General features: G+C 36.9%; 3 protein-coding genes across 3 annotated transcripts in view; all 3 read left to right on the top strand.

Moving 5' to 3' along the window:
• Positions 1-2,171, top strand: part of LOC110030792 (histone deacetylase 6) — a 46,535-nt gene extending 44,364 nt beyond the window's left edge. The window contains exon 6 of the mRNA XM_020733711.1: positions 1,531-2,171. Within this exon, the coding sequence (XP_020589370.1) occupies positions 1,531-1,588 (58 nt within the window). The 3' untranslated portion in view covers positions 1,589-2,171. The remainder of the gene's footprint in view (positions 1-1,530) is intronic.
• A 9,365-nt stretch (positions 2,172-11,536) lies between these two features.
• On the top strand, positions 11,537-22,245 carry LOC110030904 (uncharacterized GPI-anchored protein At3g06035-like). Its single transcript, XM_020733884.1, has 2 exons — positions 11,537-11,777; positions 21,378-22,245. The coding sequence occupies exons 1-2, from the start codon at positions 11,540-11,542 to the stop codon at positions 21,899-21,901; spliced, it is 762 nt and encodes a 253-aa protein (XP_020589543.1). The 5' UTR covers positions 11,537-11,539; the 3' UTR covers positions 21,902-22,245.
• A 4,453-nt stretch (positions 22,246-26,698) lies between these two features.
• Positions 26,699-27,478, top strand: part of LOC110030954 (E3 ubiquitin-protein ligase SGR9, amyloplastic-like) — a 1,286-nt gene continuing 506 nt past the window's right edge. Inside the window, exon 1 of the mRNA XM_020733957.1 lies at positions 26,699-27,467. Within this exon, the coding sequence (XP_020589616.1) occupies positions 27,013-27,467 (455 nt within the window). The 5' untranslated portion in view covers positions 26,699-27,012. The remainder of the gene's footprint in view (positions 27,468-27,478) is intronic.

Here is a 27,478-nt window from a genome sequence, read left to right on the forward strand (position 1 = left end):
AGAAAACAGTTAACGCATACATTCATCATTTGGAGAACAAAAAAAAATTGTCTACAGGATTTTCAGATTTTTGAAATCTTCATCTTACAAAGGCTTATTATTTAAAAAAAAATGTGACTATTGTGGCATTTATAGGTGCAGATTGGTTAGCACATATGGTTGTAAATGAGCCGAGCTTGAGAGGGCTCACGCTTGGCTCGTGTTTGGCTTGTTCAAAATTGGATCTTGTTCGAAATTGCTCGTGAATAGTGTGTTCGTGTTTGGCTTGATTTACATATTCTTGTTCATGTTTCACGCAAAATTGGTTTTCTAAAATTAATTAGGAAAGATAGATGTAGGGTGTTGGATTCAAACTTGCACTAATTTTGTGCAATAGAAGGTACAAAATTATAGTACCACACAAGCTATTATGATTTGTAACTTATATATATATATATATATATATATATATGTATATGCGTCTAACAATTCGCGTACCACACCCTTCACCGGGGGGAATCGAACCCTAGACCAGAAAGGACTTACAACTGACAAGCAGATGCCCGACCAACTTATCTGAGTGTGAGGCACATATATATTATTTTGAGTTAAAACGAGCATACACGATCGAACAAAGGGTTATTCCTCTTCGGCTCATTTACTTGATGAACGATTCGAACAAAGGGTTATTCCTGTTAACACGAGCTCTGCGTTGAACCATAGAAAAAACAATGACATGCAAAGAAGAAACAATCTATTAACAATATTTTAAAAAAAGAAAGTATGGGTGTTTACATAAATACAACCCAATTCCTATATATGTAACTCCTAAACTCGGCCTTTTGCATTTGGAACCCTCTAAATTTCTCATATCACATAAAAATATCACCATGTTAATTTAAAAAGGTGAAATGCAACTTTTTCATCCATAGGTAAGGTGGTCTATTTTAGCCATTTTCCATTATTATCTTTTTTTTTTAATTTTTTTTTTATTTTAACTCTTAGATTTAAGAATTTTGTTGCAATCACTATTTCTCTATAAAACTAGCCTTCAAGGTATGAATAAAATCGCACTTATTTTTTTCTCTTTCTCATCTGACATCAAACCAAACAACCTCTTGACCCTTCTCTTACAATTGCTGGAACCCTTTTAATCTGCTTCTCATAAATGTTTGCTCTTAGCTGTTAGTGCTGACTTCTCTATTAATATCTGTGCCGAAAATTTATCTGCTGCAATATATAGTTATGGCTATATTATTATTAGCATTTACATACATGCCACCGAATTCTTATATATTTACATATTAAACACCTAAATTTTACCTTTTTTTACAAATACACCTTTTATTGTATCGGTAAGGTGGCATATATGCAAAAAAATTAAAGTTTAGAAGTTAGATATGTAAATAGATAAGAATGGAGTGGTATGTATGTAAATGTTCCTTATTATTATTATTATTATTATTACATTGGTTCTAACCATGAATTATCTGCCGCATTTCTAATGGTTTTCATTTATTTCAGTTAAATCAATTTCTCATCCTTTTGCAGAACTGAAAATACGGCTGGGAGTGCTGTGACAATATGCAAACTCAACTCCTCCCGCTGATGAATTATATGGAAGCTTTTGTGGTCTATACAGCTTTCTCAAAAGCATTAATCTCCATCAAAAATCGTAATTTACATTATTACCCAGCCTTCTTACTTGCTTTTAACTTTATAAAATAGGTTTTGGCATGTCATTTGTAACACCAAGTTTTCTCTCATCTTGAATTTGGTTTTCTGTTTCCGGGAAGGTTTTAAGCTTCTGTTGCACTTTCAGTGCGCTTAAAAAAAAAAAGGCTAAAAAATTTGGAGGGGTCTAGGGGTGCAAACGAGTCGAGTCAAGTCGAGCTTTTATTAGCCTTGTCAAACTCAAGCTCGGCTTGTCTGCCTAATTCTATGCTCGAGCTTGAATGGTTAGCTTGAGCTCAGCTCGTATTGGTATCCATTAGCTGGCGAGCTCAAACTAAAAATTTAGATTTTACAGAATCTCATCGGAGAATGTATTGGTGGCCGGAGGAGTATGCAGCGGCAGCTCAAATGTATCAAAATGATTAGAATTAGGTTAATTGATACACAACTTTAATATTTACAGAAATAGATGCACAAAGCCTGTTTAATAACAAAAATAACCCCTTTTTATTTGCCTTTTTGACCTGGTAAGCTATTGTGCTAGAAGTAAAAAGTTTGACACATTCATTTTACTTGGTTTTTTGTGTATTGCTTCTTTATTTGTAAATTAGGAAGAAGTGTTTTTTTAGTCGATCAAAATTGAAGTACTAATCCTACTAGCTATAATGGAGTGCAATAAACAAGATTGTTTATCGATAAAATGTAAAAATACAAGTATCAAGGATAATATGTCTAGTAAAGAAGCTTGTGTTTGTCATTTAATAAATAAATGCTATATACTTTAAAACAATAGGCATGAAACCAAGGGTTTCTCTGGAGGAGCTGTGATTGATCAACAAGTTGTTGCGCAATAGCTGCCTCTAAAAGTTGCTGCATAGAAGTTGTTGTGGATAAATTGTCGGGCTGTTTATTTTTTCAGTTTGAAAACAACTGTGCGGTAGCTTTTTTTGAACAAATGATCATTCTATCCTTATAGTAATGTCATGGCAGTATATTTAATACATGAGAAACAAAAATTAACTTTAGAGCAGCACAAAAATTAAGATCTACACCGCAGTTAATAGTGAGTATCATGATTACTAAAATAAAGAAAAATTATTAAAATAACAAATAATAATATTATAATATTATTTTTAAAATGCAATCGGCGTATGTCACGAGCTACGCCATCCTGTAGGGAAGCTATCTATTCCCAATCATTCTCAGTAGCAGAATCTACCAACTATCTGCACACCTAAAGGAGTCATATTTTTTCATGATTCTCCATGAGCACCTGTAGAACCGTCTCTCGTAGCTACCTGGCTTACATGACGTCAACAGGGAAATCTGAAGTCTACGGTGGCATAGCAATCCTCGGAAGGTTCCAAAAATTTTAGAATTCATCTTTCTTGAATGCTTTAAAAGACATTTTATTATTCATAACACAAGTTGAAATTGATAAAAGTAGTTAAATATAATTTTGTGCGAGCATGAGGTTTTAGAGAACTCGGTATATCGATCAACGAATCAGTCACTACAAGAAGACTACAGACCTTGTAAAAAAAGGTTCTTGGTTCCTTTTAACCTCATAATCTCAAACTCGTGTGTGTCACATATGTATATCACAAAAATGTCATTCAGAAGAACCTCAAAAACGTATTGCCAAAAAAAAAGAGGAACTTGGATGCCTTCAACAGGATTTCACATGTGACACCAGCCAATACCGATAAACAGGTTGTCCAGAAGAACTCATATGATTAAACGGCTCATCATGGACCTCTCAAACCCACCAAAAGAAAAACAAATGAAAGGTAAATAGAAAAAAAACTATTAATAGCATAAAAACTCAATAAATCAATATCAAATATACAAACAACGGAAATAAACAGGACCTGTATAAAAAAAATGAGTGGAAATTGATAAAAGAAGTAATTAATTATAGTTTTGTGCAGGCGTGTCACATATGCATATCACCATCATCTAGAGAAGACGTCTCACCTTGTAGAAAAAAGATTCTTAGTGACAAACGAATCTAGAAAAAAGACGAATCTGTATACTGACAAACAAATCTGTCACTACGAGAAGACGTCTCACCTTGTAGAAAAAAGATTCTTAGTTGCCTTAACCCACGTAATATGAAGCTCGTGCGTGTCACATATGCATATCACCATCATCTAGAAGAATCTCAAAAATCACTTTCATTGGGATTTCATATGTGACACCAACCAATAACGACTAACAAACCATCCAGAAGAACTCATTAGGTTAAACGTCTCATCATGAATCTCTCAAACCCACCAAAAATAAATAAATAAATAAATGAAATGCAAATGAAAAAAAAAAACACTTGCAATAATGTTAAAAACCCAAATAATCAATATCAAATATACAATGAAATAAAATAAATAGAAACTTAATAAAATACGAATAGTATTGAATGAAATACAAATAAAAATAGAATAAATACTTTAATCACCCTCCTACTATCGCATTCGTAATTTGCTCACTCAACTCTGTCATTTCGATTGCACCTTTCATGTCTTTAGTACAGGTAATGGAAACATCATTCTCAAGCCGTGACAAAGAATATTCAAGATGAGACTCAAATGCCTCGACACGTAGGTGCTCATGATGCTCGTTCGTCCTACAGAAATCGATGTCGTTGCGAGAAGGATGTCGCTGATTGTAATTGTGGAGAGTCATCGTGACAATCACAATCTATACCTGTTTGAGAAACAAGATGACATATCGCAAAATATAACTCATTTCTTCTTCCAAATTTCAAAAGTTCTCTCAATGACACTTTGTAAGAAGGAATGTATTTTATTAAATATTTTTTTTTGTCTCGTATTACATTGTTTGCTCTCTCAACGTCCGGCATGTGATATTTCGTATTAGGATAGAGCTTGAGATAACCTCGCTGCAGCGGATATCTAACATCAATCAAGTAGTTTTTACCTGATATGTATTGCATGATTAGTATTGAGGGAAAAGTAAATAACGAGAGTAGTCGAGTCTCACACATACCTGTGGGAGGATGTCGGAAGTTGTACTTGTTATTCCTTGTTGCAGCTTTGAAAAAATGCTAGTATCATGTGCACTACCCTTCTAACCGGTCATGACAAAAGTGAAGCACGTGTTGAAGTCGCATGTGACCATGATATTCTGACCCACATCGGTCGATGAATGTGATATTCTCATTATTTGGAACATGTGCAACAATGTGTGTTTCATCGATTGCTCTAATATAATTCTGGAAAGATAATGATGGGTTACGTAATAACATTATTTTTTTAAAGTTGAATGTAATAAATTTAATGCATTACCTTAAAGAACTACATGTACTGTGCACCGTATGAAATCTCTGTGAGGGTCTGTTCGAACGTAGGATCTGTTGGTTTATGACTTGCAAAGAAAAACTCACAAATACCATTAACCCCACTGAGAGGTATTTACAATTCTGGAAAGATAATGATGGGTTACGTAATAACCTTATTTTTTAAAAAATTAAATGTAATAAATTTAATGCATTACCTTAAAGAATGACATGTACCGTGCATCATACGAAATCTCTGTGGGGGTCTGTTCGAACGTAGGATATGTTTGTTTATGACTTGCAAAGAAAAACTCACAAATGTCATCAACCCCACTGAGAAGTATTTACAAATTGTTTCGGAGGAGTATTAAAATTGTTTCATTGTTCCTCACATTGATTCATTTTGTGATAATATATAGAGTGTTATTGTTAACGCATCTCACGAAGTGTCCTGAAAGAGTCATGTAGTTCATGATTTTTGTGTAGTTCCTCCAAAAAATCGTTGAATACTGTTTATGTCACACAAAACATATTCTTAAATCTCGTTTGGTGGCTCACAAGCAACTCCTGAACCCATATGTCCCCAACATATGAGGATGTTATGCAAGGGGAGCGATCTATGTACCAAGTTATAATATTCGTACATCAAGCATGTGACAGTTGCAACTCTCCTTCTGTGCCATTCTCTGGTTGCATCCATGTAGATTAATATCGTTCTGGTTAACACAGAAGCATCAATGCATTAACTACAATCATATAAGGTTACGAACAATACAATAAACATATAAGCATCATTGAATAAGACATGTCCTAGGCAATTGAAATAGCCATAACAAAATGAAAAGCAATGAACAAACATAAATATCCCAAGCCATTGTAATTAAAAAAAGTCTCTCAAATATTCATGCGATTATAAAAATGTCTTAGATACGTCACCCTACGGTCATCAGACATCTTGACGGAAAATATCTCTACGAGTTGGAACTTCAAGCAACTCTATCACAAAAAAGTATAACGGCAAATCCTCAGAAAGTTTCCTAGTTTCATTCATAATTTGTAGGACCTGGTCGACAGAAGTTGCTTGAGATGTGTGAGGTTCAGCGTTGCATGTAGCCACCAGCTGTGATATCTGACTTAAAAGAAAAGCAACTCCAACTTGCTTTTTATTGTCAACCCGCAAACATTTAGAAGAGCGGTTGAACTCAAGATCAAGGAGGTCTGGGCGGGGACTTTGGTGGAATCACCCGATTGTTTGGCTCCCAAATTTTCGTGGGTGCCACCAAACCCTGTCTCACTGGGGGCACATACATTATTGCTCGTAGCGACGACACCCAAAAAAATTTGATCCAACTTCTCCTCCAACTCAGAATCGAGTCCACTAAGTTTAATTTTTTTTGCAGCAGACACCACCTACAAATTCATAATATCTACTTCAATTAAAAAACAAAATGAAATTCACCAAATTAAGGGACATGTCAAAGATGTTTACTGCAAGTCTTTCTGCCCAACACTCATTGGAAGTATCAATGGTTCGTTTCACCGGATCACACCCCAGCTCTTTGATCGTCGTTTTAATTCATTCCAAAATTTTGAATCCTTATTGAGTTGATTACATTTTGTTCTTTAATTGTATCATATTGTACTATCTGTCTGTAATTTTTTTGAATTTTTTTATAATATTTTGTCACTCTTCCTTGTTGAAATGGGTTGTAGACCTATATTCCATATCGATCTTTTTGAGATAAAGGTCACAAAATATTATTTTCCCACATTGCAGGTGTATCAACATCTTTGGTCTTAACCATTATATTACTATGATGAAAAAAACAAAGTTTCATAAATAAAAATGCAACAATATACGCACATGCACTCACTGCACACACCATAACACATCATCACATACACCACAATATCACATCTACACACACCACCACAACTCCCTACACCCTCCACACACCCAACCAATCACAATAGCATATCCACACCATACACACCACCACACCTCCCTAAACCCTCCACTGACCCAACCAACCACAATAGCACATCCACACCATAAACACCACCACACATCCCTTAAACCCTCCACACACACAACCAACCAACCTCCACACCTCCACACACCCACACCTTACTAAACCCTCCACACACCCAACCAACCAACATACCACACCTCCACACCACTCCACAATAGCACATCAACACATTGCACCATCGCACACGCCACCACACCTTATGCCTTCAAGTTCTTAGAATTTGCTTGGCCATTTTTAATGAATGGCTTAAAAACAATTGGTATCCTTTTCCTTTACAATACACACATTCTAACCATCTACAATTTTAGCTACTCTAAGGATGTGACAAATATACTTGCTTATTGCTTACCCTTTGCCTCTTCACAGCTTAAAAAACATGTCCAAAAAAAAAAAAAACAAATCCAACACCTGCTCTTCACGGCTTCAAAGCCCACCGTAGATGCAAACCCCAACATAACACCATTCATAGATGCAAACCCTACCACAAGAACAACACCCCAAAAACAAATTCAAAACCCCTCCACAACAAACAACATCAAACCACCACATCACATCACCACGACACCACAACACGACGACACACAATAACAAATCCAAAACTTGCTCAAAAACAAATCCAACTAAAAAACAAATCCAACAATTTCTCTGCACAGCTGTGAACCCCACCACAGATGCAAAACCCACCATAACACCATTCACAGATGCGCACACACCACACTCCAAAAACAAATCTAATAACTCATCATAGCAAACCACAACAAACCACCTCATCGAACCAACACACCACAAATAACCACCAAATCACAGCTAACCACCACACCAAACCACACCAACCCACCACACCACAGCTCCAAGCGGGTAAGAGCAAAGCACCACAACAAACCACCATAGTAATAAGAAAACCATTCATGGATACAGAAAACCGAAGCTATCCTTAATGATTCCTCTCAAAATCTCACTCAAATATTAAATTCTCACTCAAAACAATTACAAAATACCAACAAAAACATCAAAAGCCTAAGCATCAACAGCCATTAAGAGGATTGGGGCAGAAAACAGAAAGCAACTTATCCATAAAAATATGTGCTGTGGAGAAAACGCAAGTAACCCATCAAACAAATTCACGAAAAAAATATTCTCTTTGCAAACCAACACGGCTAACAGAGCAAATCCTCCAAGAAAAGATAAGGGATAGAGGATATCGGAGAAAGAAGGAGACGTTACACTCAAATGCAGGACGGTTAGGGCAAAAGACGCCAAGAAAATGTCAGAGTTTCGCAGGAGGGTTAGTGCAAAAGCCGCGGGATGGGGAAGATCATTACGAGGACCCTAAGAGCAAGACAGTAAAGCTAATGTGAAGAAACGCATGCCGCGTGGTCGAACTCGCAACCCATGTTTCATAAAAAACGCATTGTGTCGTCCCCCAAACGTCCTTGAATGGCGGTTTGAAACTGCCCCGCGGGAAAAAATGCACCCGCCCTCCCAAACGGACCCTAAGTTATACTTTGGATCCAACTAATCACCTCATGTGAAAATTCAACTTGAAGGGTTGAACGCTTAAAATTCTTAAATCAATCACACAAGTACATATAATTATCAAAAATTGATAGATAAGCTATATATGTGCAATCAAGTTTAAATTTATTAACCCAAAGTAAAATTAGCTTAATTGTATTTATTATGAGACCAAAGCAATACTATTAAATCTAATTGCACAATTTGTTCCAATGCTTATTAAGATAAAGCTTAAATCTAAGATTTTGAAATAACTAATGATATATATTAACTTATATTTTGAAGTTATGAGGAAAAAGAAAAAGAAGAAAAAGGGGTGAATAAGAATGGGTTAACTAGAAGTTCTCTAATGATTAAAAATGGTGAATCTAATTATTTTGGTAAGCTCACTTCAATCAATTAATTATAATCAAATTATAAGTATATAAAAATGCTAGGTATGGGCCTATTATATAATATACCTTAAAATTAAAAAAAAAATACATTTTTTTTTTTGATACTCCCAAATCTCATGTCTATTTACAAATGAAATTGAATGAAGTTCTCAACTTCCTCTACTTTTGCACTTAAGGGGATCATATTCTCTAGGATTCTATCTCACCAGCACACATAGATCTTATGTCCAAGAAATCATAGGAATAAAATAAATTTAATTAACTCAATAAAACATTGTGCTAAGCAAACATTTAATATTCAAGTGTCCATTTGACATTACATTTAACACATTTAGTACAATATATTTATTACTGCATATGACTAAAAATTAATACAATGTGTTGCATGTTAGAAATATTTTTTAAGTGTATTAAAGAGAATGATAATCACTTCAATTCTTATTGATAAATTTTTTTTGAGTGTAAAAGTTTCATCATTATTGATCATCAGGACAATGATGAGAGATATGTTGTGGGTCATATATTTCTTCTATTTAAATACGACCAGAGTGGTTGATATTGATCTATTATTCATCTATATTTTCTTTACTATGACGATTGGGAAAACTTATCTTGAGCATTCTTATGTTAATTCAGAGATCTATCGAACATTTTTCATGTGCATTAATGACTGATTGATGATAAATGAAGGCAACATAATTGATAAGGTTAATATAGGAGTGATAAAATCACACATCAATGATTAAATAAAGGGCGGAGGGTGGAGAACTTTAAAGGAAATCCTTTGTAGTAGCTCAAGATTCACCACTTCATTTTGACACGCATATAAAAAGAATTTTAGTAGTACTTTTAATGAAATTTATCTCAATTTATAGATTCTATAAAAGTCTATTATAAGTTTAATGATACTATAACTAGTTCATTAGAGCCATGTTATATGTGCATAAAAATATTATAAAGATATGTGCTCATAGAATTCAATGGTTCATCACCAGAGTTTATAGTTGGCAACTTAGACCTTATCAAAATGAGGATGGGATATAGTCAATCAAAGGTGAAAACTCTTGAAGAAATTTGATTCATATTCTCTAATGAGAACTCGTTCCACACCAAACACGATAGCTCCCCTCAATAACGCAAGATTGAATCAAATCATGATGATAATCATCCACTCTTTTTTGCAAAATTGTTGACCCTTTTTTGTTATCTCAAAAGGAAGGGTGTCTCATGTGTAGGTTAGGAGGAATATTGCAAAATTGGGAAAGATTATGAACATTTACTTGATTAATAACGGGTAATAACAAAATATTCATATTGATCAATGACAATCAATGGTGGCTAATAATGGATATCATGGTTAGCTAATATTGAGTACTAATGGATGAGCAATAACAAAAATTGGCACTAGTCGAAGATGGACATCAGCTGAATTAATGATAAGTAAAGAAGGATATGACTTTGATCGATGGTGCTCTAAAATTTTTTGAGTCTTAAGTTACTCTACAACGGAATTTTTTTAAATATGAATTAATTTTATTTCAATATTTATGTATTCTAATTCTCATTGAATTTCATTATCTTATACTCTAAAATCTCCTCATCAAAACACTTATTTTTATAAGAAATAGCCTACTTTATAAGACATTTGATCCATCAAATAACTCAAATACTTGATTTAGGGATTTTGTGGTTGTACGTAAAGTATGTGTATTACATTTGTAATATAGATGTTGTAAGAAGGTGTTTTGTGTAAAAATTTAGAACATAGAGTAAAATTGAGTTAAATTCTAAACTCGCCTTTTTTTTTAATTTACGGCGTATTTCAAACTCATCAAATTCGTCAAATTTTCCCATAGATCTTTCATTATTTTTTGTCGGCCACCCTCCTCTTCGTTATGAATTGATCTTTTCCCCTTTAAACTAATCATAATAATTAAAATTTTATACTTATTTAACGCCCAACTAAAAAATTTCAAAAATATTTCAAATAAGCTATATTAAAATGATTTTATTTACAAAAAACTTTAAAAATTTTGACACCTTAAAAATAGTATGGTTTTGCCAATCCAATATTTAAATTAGACTAAAATGTAATAAATATGCAAATTTATGTGTTCAATATATATTATATATTTAAAACTGTATTTTTTTTTTATTTAGCTGGTGTTGAATTTATTAAATATTTAGGTTAGTAAAAAATTACATCTTTGAGAAAAAAAAATGACAGTTACATGAACTTCTCACTAAAATATCAAAGGTCGTGATAAAATTGTAACCCATATTTTTTTAGTTTTATCAAATTCACAATGATTTAATCATGACATGCATAAATACATCATTTTTATAGTTCAAAAAATATCCTAAGTGTTGATTTGTAAATAATAATATTTCTTATACTGCCCTTTTATTATTCTAAGAAGAAGGGAACCAATGTATATATATATATATATATATATATAGTGTATATGGGGGTTGAGAAAACAGTCGCCGCAAGCTATGGTATGTTGGTTGGCGTGGTGCACTGTAAGCTCTCTCAGGTCACGGGTTCGATCCCCAGTGTTGTTGGGTTCTTGAATATTTAGGCGCATAGCGCGGGCTCTCATGATAGGGTCTATCACATGAGAAATCGGTATGTGTGTGGGTAGTGAATGCCAGATGGCGACTGTTTTCTCAACCCCCATATAGAATCAGGAAGTGTTCGGCATAGTAAATTCCGACACTACGGTCGACTTCTTAGTTCGGTCTCCTGGAGCATAAGAATAAGAAGAAGAAGAAGAAGAAGCAGCGGCGGCGGCGGCAGGAGGAGGAGGGAACTATTTCTGAAAATGGCTTCGCTAGTCTACTACATGGCCTTCCTCACCGTCCTTAATTTTGCTAGATCAGATGGTAATCGCTTTCCCCATTGCTTTTGATCTTCAAAATGGAGGTCTAAGGTTCGAATGTCGCAGATGAAAACGATATATTGTACATTTCGGCGCTTCATTTCCCAAGATCTGCTTATTCGGCATTGGCTTGATCTCGATCGATTAAATAGACGAGCGTTCTATAGATCTGTCTTCGTTATTACGATGTGCGGAACTGCACGATGAACAGTTCCACACTGTTGAATTCTCGGATTATTGATCTGGTTTCGATTGGTGCTGAATCCAGAGCGTGGGATAGTGGAAAAATTTAGGAATTAAATGCTTGTTGATTTGCTGAATTGGGAGCCAAAATTTCCATTCCATAGAAGTTTAAGTTAACGGGATGTATCATTGCTTATACCTAAATACGTTCTTTGTCGATTTTCGGCTATAGTGTTCTTTTTTTCTTGCTTGCGGGATGTTATCTAAGTTCTTGGTTTGGATATTTGCAAACAACAAATTGCACGGTATCTCTGTCCGCATTGAAAGTCCCTTGATTTTTTTGGGTTTGAATCAAATAACCAATCTTATTATTTCCTTCAAGAGAAGTCCCAACAAAAGAATCGTTGTCTGATTGCATTTTTTAAATTTATTATGCATTTACATGTCTAACTCCTAAACATTCATATTTACATGCATAGCACTCCAAACTTTTAAGAGTGTAACATCACATCAAGAATACTATAATCACTAACTTTTTAATAGTGAAATACACTTTTGCATCCATAGATTCATGTCGCCAAGGTGGTATAAGTGTAAATATTAAACTTTGGGTGTTAGATATGTAAATACATAAGAATTATGTGGTATGTATATAAATTTCTATACATACATACATAGATAATCCTAATTAGTAGATAATTTGATTTGCCTATCAAATCTTAGCAAATTTCAATTCCCATTTACACTTCACTAACTAACCCTAGTTAAAAAGATGAAGCAAATTTTATCGTTGTGATTTGCCTATAATGGCGCGCCACCATACCAGTGGAGTGAAATCAATATGTCCATCGACAACCGAGAATCAGTTGATTGGGTAGAGGAGGAAATAAAACTTGGTATCTTGAGCTTGGAAAGCATAGAGTTCCTCAGCTATTGCTTGTCACCAGCGAGCAGACTTGGCGGCCTATGTGTAGCATGAAGGGGTTTGACTTTCCCAGTTTTGGCCCTGGTTAGCATCGGATGGGGCACAATTGGAGCAGGTTGTGACTCAGCTGTGATTTCGTTGAGGGGACTGTTCTTCTTTATGTGTATTGTTGATTGCTGAGATGCTGAATTGTGGAGTGCTTGTGTGGGAGTCGATTTATGAGGCTCTTTGCTATCCAGTGAAGTCGCTGAGTTGATTTGTTTTAAAGAAGTTGCTATAAATTGTAAGGTTTGTGAAGTGATGAAACTTGTTTTGGTGGTGGAGGCATATAGGAAGAAGTGTTCATTAAACACGACATTTCTAGATATGGTAATCTTTCCTGATTGAGGATTGTAGCATTTGAAGCCTTTATGAGCCGAAGAGTAACCAAGGAAAATGCAGGGAGTTGTGTCGGGTGCTAGCTTATGTGGTGTTCGAAGTTTCAACCATAGGTAATGGCAACATCCAAATGTTTGTATATCAGTTCATATGGAGAAAGAGTTCGAGTATTTTTGAATGGCATGCAGTTAATAGGATATATTGTTGTTAGGGCACTTCCACATAGAAATTAAGTGGACGAGGCATCATAGAGACGCGTTTGTGTTGCGTCAGTAAGGTGGTGATGCTTACCCTCTGAAATTCTATTTTATTATGGGGTGTATGAGCATGATAATTGGTGAATTATGCCATTGTCTGAGAAGTTTTCAAAGATTGTGTTGTTGTATTCACCATCCCCATCAGATATGAATATTCGTATGGATGTGTTAAATTGGGTATTAATCATTTTAATGAATGAAATGCATTAGTGAGTTGATTCAGACCTGTGAATCATAGGAAATAACCAGCAAAACCTAGAGAAATCATCAATGAAATCAATATTAGATCAGTAGTCTTGATTTATAAGATTGGGGATAGAGCATAAATTCAGATATATAAATTTGAGAAGTGAGTACATATGTAAAGGAGTGGGAAGAAAAGGCTATTTATGACTTTTGATGCAGTTTCAACTATTACATTAGGGTCATCTTGTTGTTATGCCGAGAGGGTTGTGTCTTGGATAGGGTATTGTGTCTTGGTTTGGATGTTCAAGCCTTTTGTTTCATATTGTAGATAGTTGTATAGGGTAGTGAGAGCTTGGGTAGAAGCCGTCGATTAAAATTTCAAAAGCTAAGAAGGTCAAAGAAGATTGCAACATTGCTATCAGTGATGAGCTTATGCACGGATAATAGATTATGAGATAAGGATGGCACATGCCATGTTTTAGGGAGGAGAAGCTTATGATAGGGGGTAGAGAGAATTCCATCTCATTTGTGTTGGACTGAAACCAATTGTTTGTTGCTGCTGACTAGTGCCTACTCAAAGCCATTAATTGTTGTAACGTCCTTGAGATGGTTGAAGTTGAATGTAAGGTGTTGTAGCTCCAAAGTCAAGTACCCAAGTAGGGGTGGTAGTTTGTAATGCTTGTTTGTGGGAACTTTAATTCATATTTGGACGGTGCCAGTAAGTGATTGTTGAGTGACCGAAGTTGTTATAGATTTGACGTATTATGAAAATTTTGGATTGAGAATTGAAGCTCTATTATGACCCTGGTAGAATTTCTCTGGCAGCCAAGAGAGGATGTGAGAATTGGTCGAGGGTTGGGAGTTTCTTCCCGTTTCAGATTTTCATTTGCAAGGTCAATCTCTTCGCTACATAGGAGGAGGGAGTAAAAAATCATCCATAACCACTAGTTGAAGCTGAGTGTGGATGTAGTTTTGAATGTTTGAGAACCCGAGGGTATGCCATTAAGTGTGTAAAAATAATATCCTCTTCATCTAAGTGTCCACCATCAACAAAAATGCTATCTACCAAGGTTTTGACAGTTTATAGATATGGGGTCTAGATTGGTTTTTCATTGATAGGTGGTGTAACTCAATTTTGAGCTAAATATGGTTGGATTTATTGGTGGGTTACAATCTTTTACGCTCGTAACCCTACCACTCCAGGCCGGACCGGTCGAGTAACACGTCAACGGGCTGCCTGTCTCTTCCAAGCGCCGAACGGCTCAGCATCTGGAGAATTCCACGACCGAAGAAGCCAACAAATAGGGGGGCCCACGAAGGCATTAATCACGTATGCGCGAAGGAGAAATTGAAGGAGTTGGGGGGAAAGTTTTAAGGGAAAGTTTGAAGTGTTGTGGGAGGTTTATATTAAGGGGAACAACCTAGGGTTTGTTTTTCTTTATGCATTTTTGCTGGTTGCTGCCTTCTTTTCCTCTTGTGGTGTTCCTAGCAACGTTTAGGGTTGTGGAAGAGACAATCTAACTCTCGAAAAGTAGATCATCATTGCATCTTGTTTGTTTTCCTTTGATTTTTGTAAAAGCAACACTCATTTGAGTTTTTTTCATCTATCTATTGTCGTTTCATAGTTGTTTGCTCGCTAATTTTGGTTTTGGAGCGTATCAAATTGGTATCAGAGCATGGATCTTGAAGAGATGACAACAAAGAAATTGGATGTGCTGGAAGAATAGATAGGACAAATCGGATCGGGAATGGAATAAATATTCGCCACCATGAAAGACATATTTTCTTCTATAGAAAGTTGAATGTAGGATGGATTTGAGAGCATAAAAGAAATGTGGGAGACTGATGAAAATGCTCAGGAGATGCAATTCAGACTCATGACGATCGCTTCAGTTGCAAACCTTAACTAAGGGTTGATCAGGGAATCCTTGGTCAGGTCAAAAGGGAAGGAGATTGAACGAGAAAAGGAGTAAGACATCGTCTACCACTAAAAGTGTCCCCCTATGACTTCGAGAAGAGGGAGAGTAGAGACTTCCGATGGAGGAGGATGGGTCGAAAAATTTTAGATTAGGGATGGTGTAAGGGGCATGGAAAAACACGATGGAGGATGGAGGAAGGAGGAAATTGAGACTTGGGTATGCATATGACCGGAGGAGGGAGTTCCACCCTAGATACATGGGGGGAAATACTAGAGGAAGAGGAAATTAAGATGGAGATGCAACGATCAGAAAACTGAAGATGTCGATCTTCTAAGGGAAAGATACACATGGGTAGGTGTATCAGGTGGAGCGATACTTTGCAGTCAATGTTTCAACTGAGGAAGAGAAGCTCATGACAGCGAGATTATGTTTGGAGTGAAAGAGTTTATTGTGGTTTCAGTAGATGGAGGCAAGGTATCCGATGCACGCATGGGATGCAAGCTATTCGATGCTCACATGGGATGCAAGCTATCCGATGCTCACATGGGAGGAGTTTAAGGATTGCTTATTAGAGTATTTCGAAACCATTCAGGAAAGATAACTAACGAGCAATTCTATACTCTGACTCAAGAGGGGACGATCATGGAATATCGAGAGAATTTCGAGCTCTTGTCATGGAGGTTGGGGGGTATTTCTGCAACAGGACTGGAAAGGAACTTCTTGAAAGGTCTAAAGCCCGAAATACAAGCAGCCATCCGACCCTTGAGACCGCGTGGATTAAAGGAAATGTTTGAGCTCGCCCAGATGATGAAGGATAAGAAACAAGTGAAATAGACCAGCAAAGGGGGTAACATCGGGAGATTGTACAAGATCACCTTGACAACCACTTCAGAAAGGGACGCCGAAGAAAAAGAATACAGAGAACCGTCTCGGGGATAATTTCAAGCACCTCATTGATGCAAAAGTGCGGGTTAAAAGAGCAGAATGATTATGTTGTCGCTGTGACGATAAATATGCCCTAGGCCACCGTTGCAAGGAGTATGCCCTTTAGATTCTTTTAGTTCAGGAAGAGAGAGAGTAAAAATTAAGAGGAGGATGCGGTGGAGGAGGAGCATCTGCATTTGGATGTAGCATAGGTGTCCCTCAATTTAGTGGTCGTATTTACCACGAATCACACCATGAAGGTGAGGGGGTGGATTGAGGAGTAGCCGATTGTGGGGTAGATAGAGGAGTCACACATAACTTTATCTCAAATTAGGTCGTGGAGAAGCTACGGTTGGAGCTGGTGATTACAAGGAACTTCAACGTCATGATGGGGACAGAAAAGGTGGAGAAAAGTTGGGAAATTTGTAAGGGATTGGGTTTGACATTACATGGTCTGCAGGTGGTGGAAGACTTCCTTTGGATTTGGGCAACATAATTTTGGGGATGAAGTGGTTGCAAATGCTTAAGGAGATGAAGGTAGATTGGAAGTTTCTGACGATGAAGTTTCAAGTAGAGGGTAAGAATGTGATGTTGAGAGGAGACACTAGTTTAAGCAAATCTATGTTGTCGCTCAAAACCATGTCAAGTCGATACAAAGAGCAGTGCAGGGCTACTTGATGGAGTTTTAAGGCATTGAGGAGATTCAAGCTTCAGAGTTATAGAGTTTCCCGAAGGGATCCAACATCTCCTATAGCAGTTTACGATCACCTTCCTACAACAAAGCGGGTTATCACCTCTGAGGGAGCACGAGCACGCTATTACATTAAATGAGATTGTTTCCCTTATCAGTGTGAGACCATACATATACCGTCAAATTCAAAGGATGAGATAGAGAATTTGATCAAAGAGATGCTCGAAGCCGGGATTATCAGGCCCGGTGTGAGCCCTTTTTCTAGTCCAATCTTGTTGGTGAAGAAAAAATGGTAGTTGTAGATTCTGTATGGACTACCGGGCTTTGAACAACGAGACGGTGTTTGATAGTTTCCTATTTCTGTGATTGATGAGTTACTAGATGAGCTTTATGGGACAGTCATTTCTGAAAAATTGATCTTAAGTTGGGGTAACACCGGTTCAGGATAAATCCAGCAGATGTGCACAGGAAAGTGTTCGGGGCATATGAGGGACATTTTGAATTCTTAGTGATGTTGTTTGGCCTTACCAATGCCCCAACCAATTTTAGTTCCTCATGAATAGGTTTTTTAACCTAGCCTCCAGAAATTTATACTCGTCTTTTTTGATGATATTATGGTCTATAGTCGTACAAAGACAGAGCATGCGAAGCACTTGAGGACAGTTTTGGAGACATTGAGGGAGTAGTAGTTGTATGTCAACTTGAAGAAATGTTTCTTTGCAAAGTTACAGATGGAATACCTAGGACATATAGTGGCCAGAATGGGGTAGCAATGGATTAGTCCAAGAATGAGGCTATAGTGGATTGACTCTTACCAAGAAGTTTGAAGGAATTGACAAAATTCTTGGGTCTCACCAGCTACTACCGAAGTTTGTTAGAGGATATAACACGATAGCATGACCAATGGCGGAGCAATTAAAGAAAGACAATTTCAAATTGGAGGGGGCGGGACAACAACATAGACATTTGAATATCTAAAGAGAGTCATGACTAATGCTCTGGCATTAACACTTCCATATTTCAGTAAACCATTTGTGATAAAAATGGATGTGTTAGGATACGGGTTGAGAGCAATGCTCATGCAGGACTAGTGGTCGATGGCCTACTTCAGTCAGATTCTCACTGTCAGAACGAGGCTAAAGTCAGTATATGAGCGGGAATTGATGGCGATTGTCTTGAGCATTCAAAAGTGGCGGCTCTACTTGTTGGGATGGAATTTTCTGGCCAAGACAGATCAATGGAGTTTAAAATATCTTCTGGAGTAGCGGATGATAATTGAGGAGCATCATAGATGGTTATCAAAGCTACTGGGGCATGATTTCAAGATTTAGTACCGATCAGGATTGGAAAATAAGGCAGCTGACGCACTGTCGAAAAAGGTGGAGAAACCTCGGTTGATGACCCTATTGGTACCTTGGTTCTAGATTGGGAAGCCTTGAAGCTGGAGAACAAATGGGATGAGGAGCTGTGGAAGATAAGGTTCGAGTTACTACAGAATTCAAACAATTATTCAAGTTATGCATTGAGGGGACAACGGCTGCTCCATTATGGGTGATTCGTGCTTCCCAACATGTTAGAATATATTTCTAGATTATTATTGGAGTTACATGACATTGCAAGGGGGGCACTCGGGCGTACAAAAGACTTATAATCGTTTAGCGAGAGAGCTTTAGCTTTATTTGGTGGGGATGCGCAGAGCCGTAGAGAACATGGTGGTAAAATGCGATGTGTCTCGGCGGCAAAAGTACTTGACCAACGCACCAAGAGGGTTTACTGCAACCATTAGCATTGCATTGTCGGGGAAGGTTTGAGAAGAAGTGACGATGGATTTTATCGAGGGATTGTCATAGTCAAAAGGGTTCAAGGTGGTCATGGTGGTTTTGGAAAGTATACACATTTCATTCTCTTACAATATCTTTACACTGTGGTCTCAGACGTGACGAGTGGTTTGTTTGCATAGAGTGTCAGAATCGATTGTATTAGATAAGGACAAGGAGTTCCTCAGCCAATTATGGAAAGATCTAAGGCACAATTCTTAAGAGAAGCACCACATATCATCTCCAGGCTTATGGGCAGACGGAAGTGGTCAACAGTAGTGTAGAGACATACTTACGTTGTTTTTTATTTGATACGTTGAAGCTATGGGTCAAGTGGATTGTGTGGGCTGAATATTGGTAGAATACTTCGTGTCATACAGTAGCACAGACAACCTCTTTCAAGATATTATGTGGACGAGATCTATCTCACTTGATATCTTATAGGCAGTGCTACGTCGGTATCCAACTTTGATCAATACTTAGAGGAGGGACAGGATATTAGCAGAGCTCAGGAGGCAACTACTAGGAGCCCAACAAATCATGAAGAGGAAAGCGGATAAACATAGGAGAGAGGTGCAAGGACATGGTCTACTTGATGTCGAGCTCCTGTCGACAGAAGACATTGGCCAGGAGGAGGAGCGAGAAACTTTCACCGCGATACTTTGGATCTTATGAGGTGATAGTACACATCGGGATAGTGACCTATCATTTGAGGTAACCACCATCGTTTGCACTACACTCGGTCTTCCATGTATCACAGCTGAAACGTGCGATTGGAGATCATACACCCTCGTCTTCACCACCGCCGACGGTGACGGAGGACTTGGAGGTGATTCTGGAACCGTTAGAGGTCGAAGGAGTGTGCCGAGGAATTGGGGAGTAAAGGAGATATTGATCAAGTGGAAAGGATTGTCAGACTATGAAGCAATGTGGGAGTCTTATGTGGTGTTCCACAAGCAGTTTACATTCTTCCACTTTGAAGACAATGTACTTCTTTGGGAGAGGAGTATTGTTACACCCGTAACCCATCCTGTCCAGGCGGGACCGGTCTAGCAACAAGTGAGTGGGCCGCCCATCTCATCCAAGCGTCGAACGGCTCGACATCTGGAGAATCCCATGACCAAAGAAGCGAGTAAACAAGAGGGGTACACGAGGGTGTTATTCATGTATGCCCAGAGGAGAAATTGAAGGAGATTGAAGGGAAGGTTTGGAGAGAAAGTTGAAGTGCGGTGGGATAATTATATTAAGGTAAATAACCTAGGGTTTGTTTTATGTCATGCATGTTTTGTTGGCTGTTGCTTTCTTTCACTCTTGTGGTGTTCTTAGCGACGTCTAGGGTTGTGGGAGAGACGATCTATCTCTCAAGAAGTAAATCATCATTGTATCTTGCTTGTTTTCCTTTGATTTTTTGTAAGAGCTGCCCTAGTTTGAGTTTTTTCCATCTATTTAGTTTCGTCGTTGTTTGCTCGCTGATTTTGATTCAGGAGCATATCACAATCTTTTTGCAGTAGTGTTTAAGTTTTCAGAGATAATAGGGAGATGAAGGATATATGGTGGGATAATTGGAGACATGATCCAGTATATAGTGGCAGTGAAATTTTGATTGATCAGGAGTCAAGTTTTGTAGTGAATATTTTAATGTTGGTGAATCTATTATATTGGTAATGAATTTGGAAGGATATATGATGGGTAAATACTTTTGGAGCTTGAGCTTTCCAAATAGGATAATCATCAGCTGATAGTTTGGTTTTGGTAAGGCTTTTGATATTGCTCATAAGGAATTTAAATAATGGAGCGATAGAAGGAAGTTGCATTGGTTCTAGAGAGGAAGCTCCCTGTGTTTCATAAGTCTGGTAGTTCTTCATTGCTGAAGGAAAAACATCAGGGAGACAGCGTAGACTGTGAAGATGACTTCCTGAGATGGAGAATTTTGTTTGAGAATTGTGATGAGTTAGCTGAGTGGAACCCGAATCAGCTTTGTCTTTGCTCTGATACCATAATGGATTAATACAAGCAGTAACTAATTGCGCAGAAGCAGGAGAATGTTAATGATGTGTAGTTGTCTCTATATTTTTATATGCATAAAATGTACATTCATGTCTATATATAAGGCAGTAAGGAGAGTCTGCTAGCTTAGTTACCAACGATCTGTAGGTTGTCTCTTCTGTTGTGCTACTATTATGCTATGGTTATTATTCCCTAGAGTTGTTGGCATCCTCAAATTGACATTTATCCTCCTTTTCCTATGTTTCTGCTCTCTGATTCTCCCCCACCTAACTCTTAATGTTTCGGCATCTTTAAAATAACATCTATCCTTTTTTCAGATTCAACCGACCAGCTTCTTAAAGGCCTCAACGCCTACCGAACATCCCTCAAACTATCACCTTTAACAGAGAATGAAAATGCTGAGTGTTTGGCAGAACAAATTGCCAAACAATTTGAAGACCAGCCCTGCTCCAACACTACCGGAGCCAACACAGTCCCTGGAACTGAAGAACAGTTTCCAAACTTTCCAGACTTTCTAACCAAATGCCATCTCAATGCAACAGTAACTCAGGACGCTTCTATAATGCCTGTTTGTGTTCCTGACCTCCGGTCAGACCTCGTCCTTTCCAACTATACAAAAACACAGTACTCCGGCAGTCTAAACGATAGCAAATTCACTGGTGCTGGGCTTGCCGACGAAGGTGATTGGGTTGTCGTGGTTCTGAGCACGAATACCTCGACCGGGAATTTTTCACCCGCAACAGGTTCTGATTCTGGCTCTGGCTCTAGCTCTGTTCATGCTTGTGCTCTTTCCTTCTATTTGACAGTTTTGTTTTTGGAATTATTGGTTTTAATGAAATAATGGAGATTTACATTCATACCACACAATTCTAATTTATATGCACATCTAACTCCTAAAGTTTGGTATTTAAACTTATAACATTTTGGTATCATAGTCCCATGCATGAAAAATGTGCTTCACTTTTCAAAAGCTAATAATGGTGATTTTTTTATGTGATGTTGAAGCTTTGAGTGTTAGAAATGTGAATATGAAAGTATAGGTGTTAGATATGTAAATACACAAGTTTTGTGTGGTATGTATGCAAATGATATTCAACAATAATGAAACAGATCTTGTGTTTTCTTGTTATTCCTTACATTGCATTACAGGAACAAGAACAATAATATTTGTTTTGCATTTTCATGTTATCCTTTATAACTGGTTCCTGTGACACTGTTTTATGTGGGTGTTAATTGCGTTTAGAATGCTTCTTAGGCATGTCTGGAAATTGTCTGATACACCAAATTTGATTGCATGTTTACATGGGTGTTCAAGCCATTAATAATGAATAGGGGTAATTTACATGCATACCCCACAATTCTTATATATTTACATATCTGACATCTAAACATTCATATTTACATGCATATTTAAATGGAATCACTTTGCGAGCTCGAGAGGGCCTTTTAAAGCCTACACAAATTATTTTAAATGATTTTTAATTTTGAAAATTTTATAAGATGGTGGGTAGACCTGCAATGCTCTATGGCAATGAATGTTGGCCTTTAAAAGAGTTGCATAAAACAAAGTTATGTGTTGCTGAGATGAGAATGTTTCGTTGGATGAGTGGCTTGATACTAAGAGACAAATATGAAATGAATATATTAGTGATAGGGTTGATGTAGCTTTGGTGGCGGACAAGATTAAAGAGCATCTTATATGGGTTGGTCATATTAATCGTCGATTATCTGATGATCCGGTTAGGAGAGAAGATGTTTTTTTTTTTTTTTTCAACTGATGTTAAGAAAGGCAGAGTCTAAAAGACTGGGGCATATTGTATAAAAAATGATCGTAATCTACTAGAATTAAATGAACATATGACCCCCAATAGAACGCAATGGAGAAAATGGATACATGTAGCTGACACCACTTAGTGAGGTAAAGGCTTGTTGTTGTTGTGATTTTAATTTTGAAAATTGCTTTTAGGATGTTAATGATATATCTTTACATTTTGGTGATTTTATAAATAAAATCATAGACATGATTTAATTGATTTAACAAAATAAAAAGATACATAAAATAAAATTTTGCTTTCAAAATAAAGCTAGATTTTATGATCATCCATCCCACATTATTTTTTGGAATGTTTTTTTTTTTTTTTTTTTGGTAATTTTATGATTTATTTTTATAATACAAGTAGTAGAAATGGGTTTTAATCTTGTGTCTTGCGAGAAAAAAATGTTGCATTAGAAGTCTTAATACAGTTTAGCATCATGACTCCAATTAGAGTCTGCCACGTGTACAGGCAGACCCACTAATATATTAAATTAATTTTGTTACTAAGGTGAGTCTGCCTGTACACGTGACAGGTCCTGACGGTGGTGTAGTCTTTGGGCATTTTTTTCACACCAAAAAGTCATAGAATAAATAAATAAATAATAGAAAAATTTAAATCTATCGTTTTGTATGATTTTTATTTACTTTTATTTTAATGTATTGATATTTGTGTATGAAATAAAATATTTTTAAATGAGGGGATGATATGTAATTCTACTTTTTTATGAATATTGAAGAAATACATAATATTCATCAATAGAAATTATCATGGCGATGGGGTTAGTTATCGTTGAAGTGGATGGTAATTATTTTTAAAAATACTCAGAACATTTAAAATTTATTTTATGTTTTGTAAATAACTAGGTATATTTTAAAAATAAAAAATAAGCAATTGCTACGAACTCAATAAACAATTACATTTTTTTAAAATATATATGTATGTATGTATATATATATGTATGTATGACTAATGCCAAGTAAATCATAGGTTGTCTAAAGCAAGACTAAAGTCAGGAACAAATGCTGGTCTCATCCATTTAATTCAACATATTTTAATATTTATTTTTGAAGCAATATAGAAAAGGGGCAGTTGCACACATACTACCCAATTCCTTTGTATTTACATCCCTAAAACCTTTTTATATATATATTAATTCCCCCTTGGATGGGTAATCACATAAGAAATACCACTATTTTAATTTTTTTTATGTGAAATAAATCTTTTCATGCATAAATAAAGTGGCATGCAGGTAAAAATTGAAGTTTAGATGCTAGATATGTAAATGCATTGGGATTGAGTGGTATGTATGTAAATCATCTTTAAGAAAATGTGATGTTGGCACATTGTCTGCATAGATTGTTGTGTACCCAAAAATGATTTCTACTAATCTTGAGGTAATCTTGTAGTCGACTGACTCGCTTCACTAGACCGACCCTCTCTTCCTCGGTCATCTCACTTCAGTCAGCCGACCAAGCTCTTTCCTTCGGCCAACCAGAATCAGACGAGACACCCAATAGATGACTTTTTACCGGAACATATCAATGTCATAAACTAAAATATCCAGTACCATCCTTTAAAAGTAAGAGTAATATTATGATTTACTTTTTGACATTCCCATTATCTATAAATTGGAGGATCGTTTCATGTAAAATTACTATTTTGGACTCCCCCACTTGTAAGATCTTGTTTTATGGAATAAAAGAGACAGCCGAGCTCAGGGACCACCTCGATTCGCCCACGAGATGGCAAGCTCTCTCTCTCTCTCTCTCTCTCTCTCTCTCTCTCACTCTCTCTCTCTCATCTTGTCTTTCCCTTGTCTTATGTTCTATTTCTTAGGTAAGGTCTATCGACATATTTGGATTTAACAGTTATATTTTTGTATATTTAGCCGTTTTGTGAAAAGTATAGAAAATTTTCTAAGCAGATTAAATTCCTCTCATCTCTGATAAATTTATACTGATTTTATCTATGTAGAAATCAAAAGGATTTTTAAAAAATAAATAAATAAATTCTTTGTGAATAAACTCTCGTGAATCAATTTCTGTTCTTTCATTCCAGGGAACCCCCTTTAAGTATTAACTAATAGAGGAAGAGTTCTATAATTCACTTCCCCTCTCGATTTTACAAATAGTAAGTTCGAGATAAATTTAGGGTATCCTAGGAGAATTACCATATATAACACAAAATTTCTCCTCCAATTTTTTCTAATCGAGCTTCTCGATCTGTTATTATACCTCGAGAAGTAGAAAGGATTACAATTCTCATTCCACCTAAAATCAAAATTAATGATAAAAGTCAAAATGAGACTAGAAAATACAATTGTTAAGTATAGTGAAAATTAGGGCTGTGAATTTAGCTCGAAGATCGTTTATTGCTTGAAAATTGATTTAAATGTTTTCTTGAATCAAAATAAACGAGCCGAGCTATGAGCTAAAATTTTGCATCGATTTTTTTTCAAGCCGATTACAATCCAATCCCAGCTATGCTCGAAATCGAATCATTAACTATTGTAGTGACGTTAGAGCTATGAGTTTTGCTCGAAGATCGTTAATCACTTGAAAATTAATTTGAAGTTCGGCTTGAATCGAGATCGTATTAAAACAAACGAGTCGAGCGATGAGCCAAATTTTTTTATCAATTTTTTTCAAATAAAATTTTGAGTCAACCCCAACTTGGCTCGAAATCAGAATGTTAACAATCCTACCGAAAATAGGACTACTTGAGATATATCGCTAACATGCTTTTCGCGCGTTAGCATGTCAACTTTCAAAATAAATAATAAAAATATATTAAATTAATTTTTAGCAATTTAATGATTAATTTTGAAATATAATAAAATGTCATTTATATACATACCACACAATTCTTATGTATTTGCATATCCAACACAAATTTTCATATTTACATTTGCAAAACTTGAAACTTTAACATCACATTAAAAATATCATCATTATTAACTTTTTTTTTAATAAAATATAAATTTTCATACATAAATTTACAACACGAAAAATATTATAAGCGTAAATATCAAACTTTACCTCTTAGACATATAAATGCATAAGTACTATATGTTTTGTATGTAAATTTCCCTATAATAACTTTACTGCACTAAAGAATAATATTATTAAGTTCCTATTATATATATATATATATATATATATATATATATATTACTAATGATGAGAAGCTCTTGATAAGAGTAAGGAATAATCTCCATTTGGGCCCATGATACCATATGTCCCATCATATATTAATCGTAACACTTTATATGTATATATTCTTAAACCTTATTAAATTATTTAATCTCTACAAAATTATGTCGCGTACCCCAGTCTGTTGGTTGGCATCCACGGCATAAAGCCCCTCATGACATCCACGGTATGAGGGAAAAAATTTGCGTACGTCTGTAACTTGCAAACAGATTACAGGAAGGATTTCATGAGGTTATAACCGAGTTGTACCCCATGTAACCTCCCTGTAACCTACCTGTATATCAAAACAAAAGCGCGGAACTTAATAGAAGAAATATGTAGGTTACAGGGAGGTTACAGGGGGTATAACGCTGTTATAACCTCCTAAAATCCTCTCTATAACCTGTTTGCAGGTTACAGACGTACGCAGCTCTGCGTGCGTCTTAAGTACGCAATTTTTTTCCCGGTATAAGACCCCTCAGGTCAGTTGTTCAAATTCTCTCTGTCACAGTTAAATATTTTTAGGTGTAGTAGGGATGACTGGAGACTCATATAATGAACTCTCCTCATTCCCTGCAAAATCACAAAAATACATTTATTTTAAATAAAATATAATTAATATGAATACTTTTAATCCTATACAAAACAATCCCCCCTTTATAACCACCACATCGACAGCCCACGATCCCCTGTCTCCTTCCCTCGCCACCTTCACAGTCTCGCTCATGGCGGCGAGCTCATCCCTCCCCTCCTCTCTCTCCATAACATCACTCTTCATGAACCAGACAAACCGCAAAACGATAACCCCATCTAAACCCTAACCCTAATCACTCTCCCATTCTCCCTTTCCCTTAACTTCTAGTTGCAGACACCTGCTACCAGACGAAGCTCCCCTGTCTCCGGGCCCCCCCACCAGCTCCCTCCCCCTCTCGATCAATCCATCCATGGATCATTCCTCCACCGACGAAACAATCATGGCCGCTCTCCTCACCCTCAATTCTCCCCAACCCCTCCATCCCCTCGCCGCTGAGCTCCGCCTCCGCCACCGCCGTCTCACATTCCTCCTCCTCTCCCCCCTGCATTTCTCCCTCGCGCTTTCCCACCTCCGATCCCTCTCCCTTCGAACCAAATCGCTTCTCCTCGCCCGCCTCCTCCTCCGCTCCCTCTCCCTTCTCCAATCCCCTCTCCGGCGGCCGCACCGCCTCTCCCTCCGAGATTTCGACGCCGCCGTCCTTCTCCTCGCTATGTGCGATTCCTACCACCCCTCCTCCGCCCACGCCTCCGTCGATTGGCGCTCGCTGATCGCCGATCGTCTCGCCGGAGATGCTCTCTCCGCCGCCGGACTCGGAGGCGGATGGTGGCCCGTGATTGCTGCCCATGTAGACGCCGCAGCCAAGTGCCGGCGGCCGG

The sequence above is a fragment of the Phalaenopsis equestris genome, unplaced genomic scaffold, assembly GCF_001263595.1.
Source record: "Phalaenopsis equestris unplaced genomic scaffold, ASM126359v1 Scaffold000761, whole genome shotgun sequence".
Lineage (NCBI taxonomy): Eukaryota > Viridiplantae > Streptophyta > Magnoliopsida > Asparagales > Orchidaceae > Phalaenopsis > Phalaenopsis equestris.

Bases quoted from the DNA above. Each gene is read 5' to 3' on its own strand.
- LOC110030904 (XM_020733884.1), top strand. From the start codon at position 11,540: ATGCCAGATGGCGACTGTTTTCTCAACCCCCATATAGAATCAGGAAGT. The intron at 11,778-21,377 runs GTAATCGCTTTC...TCCTTTTTTCAG, and splicing joins TAATTTTGCTAGATCAGATG to ATTCAACCGACCAGCTTCTT.